At 63.6% G+C, this 13,324-nt stretch overlaps 1 protein-coding gene and 1 pseudogene across 1 annotated transcript; both read right to left on the bottom strand.

Annotated features, from left to right (window-relative positions):
* Positions 1-1,713: 1,713 nt before the first annotated feature.
* On the bottom strand, positions 1,714-5,866 carry LOC138814661 (methionine-R-sulfoxide reductase B1-like; annotated as a pseudogene).
* Positions 5,867-6,228: 362 nt separating this feature from the next.
* LOC138814656 (large ribosomal subunit protein uL3-like) lies at positions 6,229-13,091 on the bottom strand. The gene is made up of 10 exons (XM_070003781.1): positions 12,982-13,091; positions 12,467-12,659; positions 10,678-10,846; positions 9,360-9,495; positions 8,272-8,458; positions 8,014-8,174; positions 7,754-7,855; positions 7,277-7,372; positions 7,001-7,120; positions 6,229-6,355 (listed from the first exon to the last, which is right to left on the bottom strand). Exons 1-10 carry the CDS (start codon positions 12,982-12,984, stop codon positions 6,299-6,301), a joined length of 1,224 nt encoding a protein of 407 aa, XP_069859882.1. The 5' UTR covers positions 12,985-13,091; the 3' UTR covers positions 6,229-6,298.
* Positions 13,092-13,324: the final 233 nt, after the last annotated feature.

Here is a 13,324-nt window from a genome sequence, read left to right as displayed (position 1 = left end):
CTGAGCACCTCCTGCTGTCTGCCTTGGGGACAAGACCAGAGGGGAAAGGCGTCTGTGGCTCCACTTTCCAAAACCTGGGGGTTTGCTGGTGGAGATTGGCGGATACAATGGCAGGGAAGGGTCGTGGGCTGGCCAGGGCTGGCCAGGACTGGCCGGGGCAGACAAGATTGACAGTGTCAGAACTGAATCATGAAAAACGTCCCTGTGGAAGGGAGAGGAGGCAGGCCCTCCCCGCTTAGCAGCCACACCAGGCCACACAGCCACCACGCACCACAGCAACCCGAGGCCAGCCTCTGATGGAGAGACTGCACTCAGCCTCAGCAAGCTGTGGCCATGGGTGTGGGGAGCTCTTCGACTTGGACAAAGAAACCTCAGGGGGGACAGCGGTGTACCTGCAGTGGAGGGAGGGAGAGAGCCACGGGGGGTAGGGGTGGGGCCTCTGGAAGGATTCTGGCAGTAGGGAGGGACTGGAGAATAATGAACAGCAAATGCTGGGACCACCCTGCCAAGATGGCTGGCTGGCGGAGGGGCAAGGGGGTGGGCTACAAGAAGCATCCTGCTCTGCAGCAGGGAGAGATGGGGGCAGAGGAACAGAGATCTGCAGGGCTGCAACTTCAGCATCCAGGCCTAGGGCGGGCCAAGGCCCAAACTCTCAGGGGAGAGGACCAGGGAGGGGGCATCCGTGCAGATGGGACCCCACCAGGGACCTGGAGAGAGGGCTGGCACTGGGCTGCGTTTGGGAGATCCTGCCTGTATCTGCGCCTCCAAACACTCCCAGCTTCCCAGTCCTGACCCTTCCCTTATCCTCCACCTGTCCCCCATCTGTCCTCCTTTCTTGGCTCCAGAAAGGGGAGTGGGTCCAAAGGCGCCCCCTGCACAGGTCACCCAGGACACGGGGCCCGCTAGGACCCTGGGGCACCGGGCTAATGGGTCCCAGATGAGGCTGGGCCATGCGATGCCCCCCAGTGGCAGCTCCTGGAAACTGCAGCCCAACATGCCCCAGGCCTGTGGGCCATGAGCGCCCCCTGCGGGCAGGCTCTGGGCCGGCACCTGGGCCTGGCCTCCCAGAGGCCACCTTGGGCCTTCCTGTAGGAAGGCTGGGGGCCATTCTTGTTTGGCAATTGCCTCACGATTAGGAGGTTGCCGCACACCCCGGACTGAGGGGGACACTGGTGCCTCTGGGAGCGTGGCGCCCAGGGTCTCCCTGCTTCCCTGCCCCGGTGCACAATCAGTGCAAGGCCAGATTAACCGTATAGCTGAAGGCTGCCTGGCCTCCCTGGCCGCCAGGCTCTGGGGCCCCAAGGCAGCAGGACACTGCTGTTCTGGGGTTCATGCGAGTCTTCTGTTTCTCGGACCGATACTTGTTCAGTCCAGTCAGGGGTCGGCCCATTTCACTTCTAGAGAAGCCGTGGGCCGCGCTAGGTCTGAGGGCAGCTGGGAGCCGTGGGCACTGTCACTTGGTCCCTGCCGCTGTGGGTTCCAAGGACTTGCATGACTCCGCTCCCTCAAGCCAGGGGTGATGGCTGCACCTTCTTACTACTGCCTTCCAGGGTTCACACAGGCTTTCTGAGGGCGGCCTCCATCTACCTCAGTCCCCATCTTGCACACACAGCTGCATCCTCAATACAGAACCACAAATATTTTCAGAGCACGCAAGAGTAAAGTCCTGATGCTCACCCTCCCTCTGCATGGGAACCAAGACAGCAGGCCGGGCCTGGAGCAGCACCGTGCGCGCGGCCAGGGCTCACCTTTATTCATTTCCACCTGATTACTCTAAGACTCGAGCTGGGGGACAGGCTTCTGCCTCCCCCGTCCTCCCCTGGCAAGAGCACAGGGCTTGGGACATCTTTGCAGGTGTGGACCGAGGCCGGTGACCGCGGGGCAGCTGCACCGGCCAGGTCATGAAGCAACAGTACCCGCAGATGGTGAAACAGGGCTGGGATGGCTCTACTCTTCCTGCAGGCCACAGGTTGTCACCACCCTGGCTGGCCTAGGAGGGTTTAGCCAGGGCAGATCATGCAGTGACCAGGGCTGGAGGGGCCGGCGGGGCGGCCGTGTTTGCTTTCCTCCTCCCCCCGCAACAGGCAAGGGAAGGCACAGGGCTTCGGTGGGGTCCAAGGTTGGGAACTGGTGTCCCTCGCAAGACATACAGAAAGCCAGGGAGGAAATGGGAAAAATACGTGGGCCCATGGGCATATGTATAAATGTCCTGGCGGTATGTAAGTCTCCTGGAGACTGCGTACGCCAAGAAAGGCCGAGGCTCAGCCCTGGCCTCTGGGGTGCTTTGTGCAAGGAGTCTGTCCTTTCCGATGTCTCAGCCACCCCCGCCCTGCCTTCCTGTCGGAATGCCGAGATGCCACAGCCAGGGCCCAGCCAGCCACCGCGAGTCCATGGGGGGGGAGGGAGGCTGCCCACCTACTGCCCCTGGGCAGCAGAAGTTTCTTTGCCTGAAAAAAAGGAGGGAGAAGAGAGAAAACAATCGGGCATTAACTCATTCTTCGGCCAGTAGGCAAGTTAGAGGGCGCACACGTGAGTCCCCGAAACCTACAGGACCGGCGGTCTCTTCCTCCTCCAGGACAATAAAGATGGAGCCAAACGTCACCTCAGGCTCCTGGTGGAGCCCCACACCGGCCTGTGCTACTGACAGTCCTGCACTGCTGAGTGCAAGCAGGGGTAAGGGACGGGGGTGGCCCTGGGGACAGCGAGAGAGGAGGTGGAGGTGGAGTCACGGAGCACGGGGAGGGGTGACCCTGTGTGCAGACAGGCTGGGGGGGTGAGGACCCGGTGAGCCGAGAGCCGCGGGCCAGGCCAGGCCGTGGAGACGGAACTCAGCAGCTCCGACCTGACACCAGAGGCCACGGCCAAACGTGGCCGGGTGCGGGTCCACCTCCCCTGACAGGACTGGGCGGGACTGGGGCTGGATCGGCGGACATTCACCCTGTTGTCCCTGACGTGCCGCGTAAGTGGACAGGCACAGGCTGGATGCGCCTCGCTCCCCGCCCATCGCCTCCCCAGGGGACCGGGGGCTCCCCCCCCCCGTGCCCCTCCCCACTCACCTTTAGGGATGAACTTCAGCGAGCTGCTGAAGATTCAGAATCGGGACTGCCCACGCGTGGGACCGTCGTTCAGGAACTCATGGCCCAGTCCATTGCCACACTTGCCACAAGACACCTGGGAAGACCACACGCCGCGTGAGCTGCGGGCTCACGAGAGGCTGGGCCTGAGGGGAACGTGCCCCGCCGCCCGCGCCCTGCGCCAGGCTCAGCGGCCCAGGCTGAAAACCTGAACCGGCCTTGAAGGCCCAAGCGTGTGAGGGGAGCGGGGGAAGGGGGGTGGCCCGCTCTCGGGCCTCCCCGGCCACCCACCTTCAGGGCTTCGGGGCGATGGGGCTCCGGGCGTTTGGCCACACTGTCTGCGTGGATGGTCTCGGTGAAGGCCGGCCACGGGGACGAGTGTGCGTACTTGGAGCGGCTGGAGAAGAGCTCGTAGCCGCACTTGGCGCACACGTACACACCTGGGCCGGGGGAGTCAACGCAGAGACCTCAGCCCAGCCAGTCCGGACGCCTGGCCCCTGGGCGCTCTGCCCACTCACGCATGGGTCACCGCGCAGAGACCCCGGTGGCTCGGGGGACACGTGGCACTGAGCTCACACTTCACACTTGTCTTATGCACACTCTCCACAGCCCATTTCCAGTTTACACGTGAGCAAGGAGAGGTGTGACGTCACAGACACCCAGAGAAAAGTGTGTAGCCGGATGGACGCGCACCTCCACCCCTGCAGGACTCGCAGGGAAGCCCTGATGTGACCCCTGAACCCCACCAACCCCCAAATGGCTACCCAGGAAGGCCCTGGACTGAGCCTCCAGTCAGTCAGGAGGAGCAAGAGAATGGTCCCAGAAACAGGCCGCCAAGCCGGGAGCCGTGGCTCATGCCTGACATCCCAGCTACTCGCAGGCTGGGATCTGAGGATCACAGCATAAAGACAGCCAGGCAGGAAAGTCTGAGACTCTCATCTCCAATGGGCCACCAAAAAGCCAGAAGTGGAGCAGTAGCTCAAATGATAGGGTTGCCAGCCTTGAGCTTAAGCGCCTAGGCCCTAAGTTCAAGACGCCATATTGGCACACACACAAAAAGCGTCCAGGTTGTCAGAGAGTCAGAGAGACAAGGGGGCTGGGGCTGGGTTTTCTCTTTCCCCAAAACATCAGTGTGGGGCAGCACAGGGGCAAGGAAAGTTACAAAAGAGTTGCACCACTACTTGAAAGAATAAAAACAGGAACCTCCAGGGGCACGAAGTCACCCCCCCCAAAAAAAAGAACCAGAGAACCTGGGGACAGCCTTCCTGAAGTCTGTGGCTGCCCAGCCTTTACCCGGAACTTGAGAAGGAAGCAGAGGCCCAGGAGTGCCGTCCGCAGCTGGGCAGCACACCAGGACTCGAGACAGAGGTGATCCCCGGCCACAGCCCCAGAGAAGCCGTGTCATAGCCTAAGTCCCTAAAGGAGAGACACCCCACAAGACTCTGCCCCAAAGACACCCAAGTCCCAGTCTTGCCTATGAATGTGGTTTGTTTTTAGTGCCTGTAAGGGGGGGGGGCTTGAGTTCAAGATCTTTGTACACTTGCTCAACGGTTTCCCCTCATGGCTGGCGCTGCAACACTAGAGCTCTGTCTCCAGTTCCTAAGCATGTGTTTTTACCAAATAAGTCCGTTGTCAGCAGAGCTCCGCTAAGAAGGGGCTGGCCAGAACCGTTCACAGCCTGGAGCCGGAGCTGAGAGCTAGCCTAAAGCCTGCAACCAGACTGCGCACCACTCGGGCAGAACAAAGTTCACTGGACCTTGGCAGGGGCTGGCTGGATGGCACCCGTGGCTCCCGGGCAGAGGCCCTGGGCTGGCACATCCAGATCTGAAGGGGACAAGGAGAACCTGTCCAGTCACTCCAGAGACCTCTGAAGGGGGAAGGGGGGGGGGTAACAGCTGGCACTGCCCTGGACCAGATGTTCCTTGGCTTTCCCCCTCAGTCGGAACCCCGACCCCGATGGCCCCCCCACCCCCACTATCCCCACCCCGACCCCGATGGCCCCCCACCCCCACTATCCCCACCCCGACCCCGATGGCCCCCCACCCCCACTATCCCCACCCCGACCCCGATGGCCCCCCACCCCCACTATCCCCACCCTGACCCCGATGGCCCCCCACCCCCACTATCCCCACCCCGACCCCGATGGCCCCCCACCCCCACTATCCCCACCCCGACCCCGATGGCCCCCCACCACCACTATCCCCACCCCGACCCGATGACCCCCCACCCCCACTATCCCCACCCCGACCCCGATGACCCCCCCCACTATCCCCACCCCGACCCCGATGGACCCCACCCCCACTATCCCCACCCTGACCCGATGACCCCCCACCCCCACTATCCCCATCCCGACCCCGATGGACCCCACCCCCACTATCCCCACCCCGACCCCGATGGCCCCCCACCCCCACTATCCCCACCCTGACCCCGATGGCCCCCCACCCCCACTATCCCCACCCCGACCCCGATGGCCCCCCACCCCCACTATCCCCACCCTGACCCGATGACCCCCCCACACCAACCACAGTACCCGGCCCCACAGGTTCTCGGAAAGGTTCAGGGGGTCCCCTCTCTCCTCTCCGGCCGCCCCCCCCAGGTCCCCGATCTTCCAGGCCCGGACAGTGGCGGCGCCCCTCCAATGCACACCCGCCCCAGCCCTCCCGGCCCGCGGCCGCCGGCTGGACCTGGCTCAAAGTGGTTCTGGAAAACTTCGCCCCCGAAGAAGCTGCAGAAAGACATGGCGCCACCGGGACCCGGGCCGCGAGTGCGGGAGCGGACCCGACCGCGGGCGGCGGACCCAGCCCCGCCCCGCCCCGCCCCGCCCCTGCCGGGGGCCAATCGCCTCGCGACCGCCCTCGCCCCGCCTCCTCAGAGGCCACGCCCTCCGCGAGGACCAGGTTCCGGTTTCCGCCACCAGGAGGCCTCGCCCCCTCCCGAGGACCTGTCAGATTCCGCCTCTCCCGCAGACCCCGCCCACCGACGCAGGGCCTTTCCCTCGGAGCCCCGCCCCGCGGCTCCCGGCGCGCTCCGGGGTTCGAGCCCCCGCGCCTGGCCGGGCCCGCGGCGCCGCGTTCTCCCCCGGGCTGCCCCGCGGCTGAGCCCCCGCTGCCCCCCTCCGCCGGCCTTTCCGCGCCTCGCGACCCCGAGACACGGGGCAGTGCAGCCTCGGGACTTTATTTCGGGGCCGGGGCGGGGCCGGGTGCGGCGGGCGGGGAGCGCCGGGCCTAGAGGTCTCCCGCCTTCTCCGGCCTCTCCTTCTCCAGGTGCTTCTTCTGGGGGCCCTGCGTCGGAGGGCAGAGGAGCCTTAGTCACCGTCCTGCCCGGAATGCACCGCTGACCACAGCCACCCAGGGCCAGCCCGGCTGGACGCCCGACCCCCCCCCCGGGGCCAGCCCGGGTGACCCCTGACCGGCCCCCCCCCGAGGGCCAGCCGGGGTGACCCCTGCCCAGCCCCCCCCCGAGGGCCAGCCGGGGTGACCCCTGCCCAGCCCCCCCCAGGGCCAGCCGGGGTGACCCCTGCCCACCCCCCCCCCGCAGTCCAGCCGGGGTGACCCCTGCCCGTCCCCCCGCAACCCAGCCGGGGTGACCCCTGCCCGCCCCCCCGCAGCCCAGCCGGGGTGACCCCTGCCCGCCCCCCCTCAGTCCAGCCGGGGTGACCCCTGCCCGCCCCCCCGCAGCCCAGCCGGGGTGACCCCTGCCCGCCCCCCCTCAGTCCAGCCGGGGTGACCCCTGCCCGCCCCCCCGCAGCCCAGCCGGGGTGACCCCTGCCCACCCCCCCCAGGGCCAGCCGGGGTGACCCCTGCCCACCCCCCCCTCAGTCCAGCCGGGGTGACCCCTGCCCGCCCCCCCTCAGTCCAGCTGGGGTGACCCCTGCCCGCCCCCTGCCACCCATTCAGGAGTGACCCTGGGGGTGGGGGGCAGTGTACCATGAAGGCTCTCTTCTCCTCGGCTGTCTGGAAGCGGCCATGGCCGAACTTGGAGGTGGTGTCAATGAACTTGAGCTCGATGTTTTCCAGCGCCCGGCGGCTGTGGTGCACCAGGAGAGACTGGGGGTCCACAGGAGAGGAGGCGTGAAGGCCAGAGACTCCCCTTCCCCTCCCCTCGGGTCACCTCCCGCCAAAACCCACCCAGAGCAGGCCAGGAGACAAGACGTGATGTCCAGGCCTGCCCACCGTGGGGTCCTGCCCCCAGCCTGCGCTGACCTTCCTCAGCGTGATGACCCGCTTCTTGGTGCCCGCGATGCAACCCTTCAGCATGACGAAGTCGTTGTTGACTTCCCCGTAGTGTGGGAAGCCGCCCTGAGGAAGGGGAGGAGGACGGGGCTCAGAGCAGACAGACACAGGCCAGGCCAGCTCAGGGGCTGACGCCGGGAGCCCTGGGAGAATCCCGCAAGCGGGGCTGTGTTAGGAGGAGCCCTGAGTAACCTCCAGGAGCAGGGGTGCCACTCTCACGCTCCAACGCCGACGGGGGCCGTGTCTGAGCCCCAGGCTAACTCCTTTTCCTGCATCGTCTCACTTAACAGTATAGAATCCCGGCTACAGCCTGGCAGGCCGCTGAGCCCCATCTGGCCGTGGTGTGCACACACACCTCCAGCTCCCGGAGCAGAGCCGCGCCCCGCTGCGTCTGGGCCCCCCACTGCATGCCACGCCCCCCAGAGCAGCCTGGCTGCCCACGCTCACCAGCGGCGTGATGGACTTGTCAGTCACGTCGTAGCTGGTGGACGCGTTGTTCCGGACCACCTTCCCGTCCTCCACGTGCAGCCCCCGGCCGATGCGGTAGATCTGCCACGAGAAGGAGGGAGGGTGAGGGCGGTGTGTGTCCAGGATGCCCACGCCCGTCAGCGCTTGCGCTGTGGCTCAGGCCCTGGTAGGGGTATTTCGTCTGCCTGCCTGGTACCCACTCCGCCCAGTGGCGCGGGCTCCGCAGGCTGTGCACACACCTTCTTGTTGAGCTCTGTGCGGTGATGGTAACCTTTCTGCCCGGCCCGGGCGATGGAGCAGCCCACGCGGGCCGGGTGCCAGGCACCAATGCAGGCCACCTTGCGCAGTCCCTTGTGCGTCTTCCGTGGCAGCTTCTTGGTGTGCCAGCGGCTGGTGACCCCTGCGGACGGCAGGGGCTGGTGGCTGAGAGGCCTGTCCGATCCCCCCCCCCCCGCTGGGCAGCCGTCTCAGGGGCCGGAACCCCCACCCGACCCTACCTTTGACCCCGCGGCCCTTGGTGACGGCGATGACGTCGATCACCTCGCTCTGGCTGAACACGCTGTGCACCGGCACCTGCTTCTCCAGCCGGGCCTGCGCCCAGGCCACCTTCTCGGCCACCGTGCCACCGTTGAGCTGGATCTCCATGATGTGGGCCTTCTTCTGCCGGAAGGGCAGCAGCTTCATCTGCAGGACGAGGAGACGGAGTCGGCCCCACCTCCGCGCACCCCAGCCACGGGCCGGGTCTACGCCAGGCACCGCGGGTACAGCTCGGAAGAGGCAGGCAGGGGGACGGACAGTTGGGGGGACGGGCAGACGTCCCTGTTGGAGAGGGCCAGCGGGCTGGCGGGCTGGGGGGGGTGCTTCAGCTGCAGTGATGAGGTACCCTCTGAGAAGTGACAGGAATAGCAGGAGGGAGCTACTCGCTAGGCCCTTTAGACAAAAGGAGCAGCCTGGGAAAAGGCCCTGCGGCAGAGAAGATCTTGAGGAGTTGGTGGGACAGAAAGGAGGTCAATATGAACAGATGGTGGAGGGAAAGGAGGGGGCAGGGACAGAGGAGAGCGGAGGCCCGAGCCTCATCTTTGTAAGTGGACTCCGGCTGACATGGACGGCCCGTGTGCAGGGAAGCAGTGGGGGACACAAGACTTAGATCTCGGTGTAATGCTCAGGAAGCATCTGTGGAGCCTGGAGCCCTACAGCGTGGTCCCTGCCCCAGGCCTCTGCCCCGAGTCTGCCCTGGGGATGGGCAGGAAGCCACGATTCACCCACCAGCTACCAGTGAGACAGTCCCTGTCTTCCCCCAGACCACACACCCAGGACGCTTCCAGAATTGCCTCCCACCCACACAAGGCCAGGTCCCGGTGCGGCCGGCCCTCAGGCTGGAGGTCGGGACCCTTCGAGTAATTCAGGACCACCTTCAGTAGAGGGGCACGGCTGGTGGACCCTGGCACTCAACACCCCATCCCGGGACTGGGCAGCCAGCCCCTGGGCCTGTGCCCACGGCTCCTGGTATTTTTAGGCAGACATTTGTCAGGCTCCTGGAGGCTGCTGGGGACGGGGGAGGGGGGAGGGGGGGAGGGGGACTGACCTGGGTGTGGACAATGACCCGAATGACCTTGCAGTACTTCTTCATTGCCGCGAAGTCTTTGTGGAGCTGCTTTTTGCCGGCAGCGTCCCGCCATCGCTTGCAGGCCTTGGTGAAGGCTTTCTTCTTGCTCTTGTGCCTGCGCCGCACACAGGAAGCGCTCAGAGCCCCCCAGCCCCAACCCCTCACCACAGCCACCATTCCACCCTACCCCCGTCTGAAGGGAACCTCGGTCTCCTATTTCCTTCCTTTTGTTTTTTCTTCTTTTTTCAAACAGGGTCTCAATATTCAGCCCAGGCTAGTCTTGACCTTGAGCGTGCCAGGATTACAGGCATGAGCAACCATGCCCAGCGTTGTTAACATTTCTAAGGCCAGTGGTGGGTGCTGCCCACAGGTGTCATGCTTCAGGGGTGGCACACAGCATGTCTAACCCTCGCCCAAATCCGGAAGGTAGAAAACACCATCCCCACTCCAGAGGTGAAGAAACGGAAGTTTGCGGGGATTGAAGCCCCTGGACAAGAGGCCAGGGCACGGTAGAAACAGGACGGCTTGACATTTGGCGGGTCCTGTGCCCTGTGCCAAACACTCTGCACCTTCCCCTACCCTGTCCTCAGGACAGCCACGCGACGGGATCCCCGCCCCGCTGGCAGCAGAGGGCCAGGGACAGAGAGCGCCTGGCCGGCTGGCCCCCGGCACACAGGCCGCACCAACCGGGACCCGCACTCGGCTCCTCTCATAGAGGGTCAGGAGAGTGTGGTGCTGGGGTCTCCATCAAGTGAGAACTGGGGTGCAGGACAGGCTCCTGGGGCAGGTAGGCCTTTCCCACCAGGGAGCAGAGAGGCCTAAGGAAGCCTTTCTTTCTACGTACAAAAGCTTCTTGGTGGGGCTGGGAAGGTGGCTCAGTGGTAGAGCGCTTGCCTCGCATGCATGAGGTCCTGGGTTCCATTCCTCAGCACCACATAAGCAGAAAAAGCCAGACGTGGCGCTGTGGCTCAAGTGGTAGAGCGCTAGCCTTGAGCTGAAGAGCTGAGGGACAGCGCCCAGGCCCAGAGTTCAGGCCCCATGACACACACACATAAAAAAAGCTTCTTGGCTGACTGTTCTTTTCACTTGCGGTGCTAGGAAGCTCAGTCAACTCTGCAGTGTCATCAGATGAGACTGGAATATCCTCTTCCTTTCTCCTTGACCACAATTTCCTCCCCAGTACTTTACTATGTGTTCAGTTCTCACTGAAGTGAAGACAGACACACAAACACACATACACATGAGCACACACATCCTACTGGCCACACAAACCACCGCCTCTGGCCCCGCGGCTCACCAGTCCTTGTAGAAGCGGCGGCGGCACTGGTCGCTGAGGTGCTCTGCGAAGATGGTCTTGAAGCTCCGCAGGCCGCGCGGGGTGGCCACGTAGCCCACCACGCCCACCACCACCAGCGGCGGCGTCTCCACAATCGTCACCGCCTCCACCTCCTCACGCTTGGAAATTTCTGGATGAGACCCAGGGACAGGGCAGTGAAGGGGCGGTCCTGAGGCCCACAGGAAGCGAGCGGAAGAGCTGGCCACGGGGCCACCAGGTAGAGCATGGGCCCTGGCCCTCGGGCAGGGAGGCCGCCCTGCAGAGAGCATCCTGACGTGTGTGCATGTGCGTGCGTGCGTGCATGCCTGCATGTGTGTGTGTGTGTGTGTGTGTGTGTGTGTGTGTGTCCGTCCTGGGGCTTGAACTCAGGGCCTCAGCATTGTCCCTGAGTTCTTTTTGCTCAAGAAGAGCACTCTACCACTTTGAGCCACAGTGCCACTTCCAGCTTTTTGGTGGTTCATTGGAAATAAGAGTCTTGTGGACTATCCTTCCCCAGGTTGGCTTTGAACGGTGAGTCTGAAATCTCAGCCTCCTGAGTAACTAGGATTACAGGTGTGAGCCAGACTCCCGGTTCATTCTTTTTTTCTTTTTGACCAGTCCTGGGGCTTGAACTCAGGGCCTTGGCACTGTCCCTGAGCTAGCACTCTACTAACTGAGCCAAAATGCCACTTCCGGCCTTTTCTGTTTATGTGGTGCTGAGGAATTGAAGCCAGGGCTGCATTCATGCTAGGCAAGCACTCTACCACTGAGCCACCTTCCCAGCCTGAAATACATGTTTTTTTTTTTGGTTGGTCATGGGGCTTGAGTTCTGGGTTTGGGTGCTGTCCCTCAGCTCTTCAGCTCAAGGCTAGCGCTCTACCACTTGAGCCACAGCACCACTTCCAGCTTTTTTTTCTTTTTGCTTATGTGGTGCTGGGGAATCGAACCCAGAGCCTCAGGCATGCAAGGCAAGCACTCTACCACTGAGCCGCCTTCCCAGCCCCCCACTTCCAGTTTTCTGAATGGTTTATTGGAGATGAGAGTCTCATGGACTTTCCTGCCCAGGCTGGCTTTGAACTGTGATCCTCAGATCAGCCTCCTGAGTAGCTAGGGTGACAGGCGTGAGCCACCAGCACCTGGCTTGAAATACATATTTTTAAAGTGAAATAAAGCCCTGAGTCCTAATCCTACTAGCAGCAAATAAGTGAAAGAAAGGAAGTAGGGAGGGAAAGAATGAAGGGAAGAAGGGAGCGCAGAAGGAAGGGAGGGAAAGAGGGGTCAAAAGGAGGGAGGAATGGGAGAAGACCTGAGCAAGCCAGGAAACCTGTACTAATGCCACTGAGAAGTAACCGTGGTGGGGGCCGTCACATTGCCTGGCAAGTGTATCAGTACAACAGGGAGAGGAGGAGGGCCATGAGAAGGGCGGGCCTGAGCGTCTGGGGGCTGAGGAGGGGCTCCTGGGAAGCGACACTTCCCATGCCTACCTGTGATGCTACCATGATCACAAAAGGAAAAGCAAGCTGCCAGCACCCACCTCCCAAAGGGGCTCTAAGCCCAGGAGCCCCACGTCCCGGGCTCTGAGCCGGGCCTCGGAGCTCTGTGCCTTTATCTCGTGTGTAGGGGTGACTGAACCCCAGAGCGTTCAGCGAGGACCAGCGCTCTCCCTGTTCTGACTCCTCTGAGCTGACACCTGGAAGGCTGTACACCTGCATGCGCGAACACGGATGCGTGCATGCACACACGCACACACACACGTGCAGCAGCCACTCACTGAGGCCGGGCCGGTGCACCTCGCGCAGCGTGTGAGTCATCCCCGCCTTGTAACCCAGGAAGGCGGTGAGGTGCACGGGCTTGCTGGGGTCGTCCCGGGGCCACGTCTTCACCTTGCCCCGGTGCCGGCGGCTCCTCTTGTGGGGCAGGAAGCCCAGGTGCCCGTGCCGAGGCGCAGAAAACTTCCGGTGAGACTGGGGGAACAAGAAAGAGGCTCTCAGAGCCCCCGGGGCTGCCCACCCACCTGTGGCCCGGACCGAGAGAGGGGTTGAGATGTTGAGGGTGGGGACTCCTCACTCCCAAGCCACCTGCTACCGGGGGCTCTGGGAAGGATCCACTGGTGAGAATGAACCCTGAGCCCTGGCCAGGTGGCCTTCTTGCCCCTTCTCTGCCCACAGCCCAGCCCTGGCCCTTCATGTCCTCTAAACTTCCAGCCCCAGGACGGACCCTGCAGGAAGTGCTGCCCCTGTCCCCCTCCCCAGAAATGCCAGTTTGATCGGGCTCCAGCCCACTGACCATGGCGGCTGTCCCCGCAGGCAGGAAGGGACCTCCCTGCCACCAGCCGGAGGTCGAGTGAGAGCCAGGACACACGGCAGCCAGATCCCAGATTTAGCCTCTGGCGGTCAGCCCCCGTGGCCAGCATGGTCTCTGGTGCCAGGAGCAAGTGGAGGCAGGGCACTGGAGGGCAGCCTGGAGTCGGGACACCTGGACCAGGCCGCCACTTCCTTCCTCTGTGGTCCGAAGCTATCCTCGCCTGAGCCTCTGGCATAGCGGAGATGTGCTCCATGGCACCCAGCTAGCTTATTTCCAAGAACATGGCTCTATGACCTTGTGTCTTGTAGCTGTGTAGTCTGGGAGT

Source organism: Dipodomys merriami, unplaced genomic scaffold (genome assembly GCF_024711535.1).
Source record: "Dipodomys merriami isolate MVZ:Mamm:240054 unplaced genomic scaffold, mDipMer1.0.p SCAF_60, whole genome shotgun sequence".
In the NCBI taxonomy this organism is placed as follows: Eukaryota; Metazoa; Chordata; class Mammalia; order Rodentia; family Heteromyidae; genus Dipodomys; species Dipodomys merriami.
The sequence above is the reverse complement of the archived record's forward strand: the minus strand, read 5'-3'. Positions and strand labels throughout refer to the sequence as shown.

Excerpts from the sequence above, each read along its gene's own strand:
- LOC138814656 (XM_070003781.1), bottom strand. Across the intron at positions 10,847-12,466 it reads GGTGCACCGGCCCGGCCTCA|AAATTTCCAAGCGTGAGGAG; the intron begins GTGAGTGGCTGC and ends GGTCTCATCCAG. Across the intron at positions 7,373-7,753 it reads ACAAGTCCATCACGCCGCTG|GGCGGCTTCCCACACTACGG; the intron begins GTGAGCGTGGGC and ends CCCCTTCCTCAG.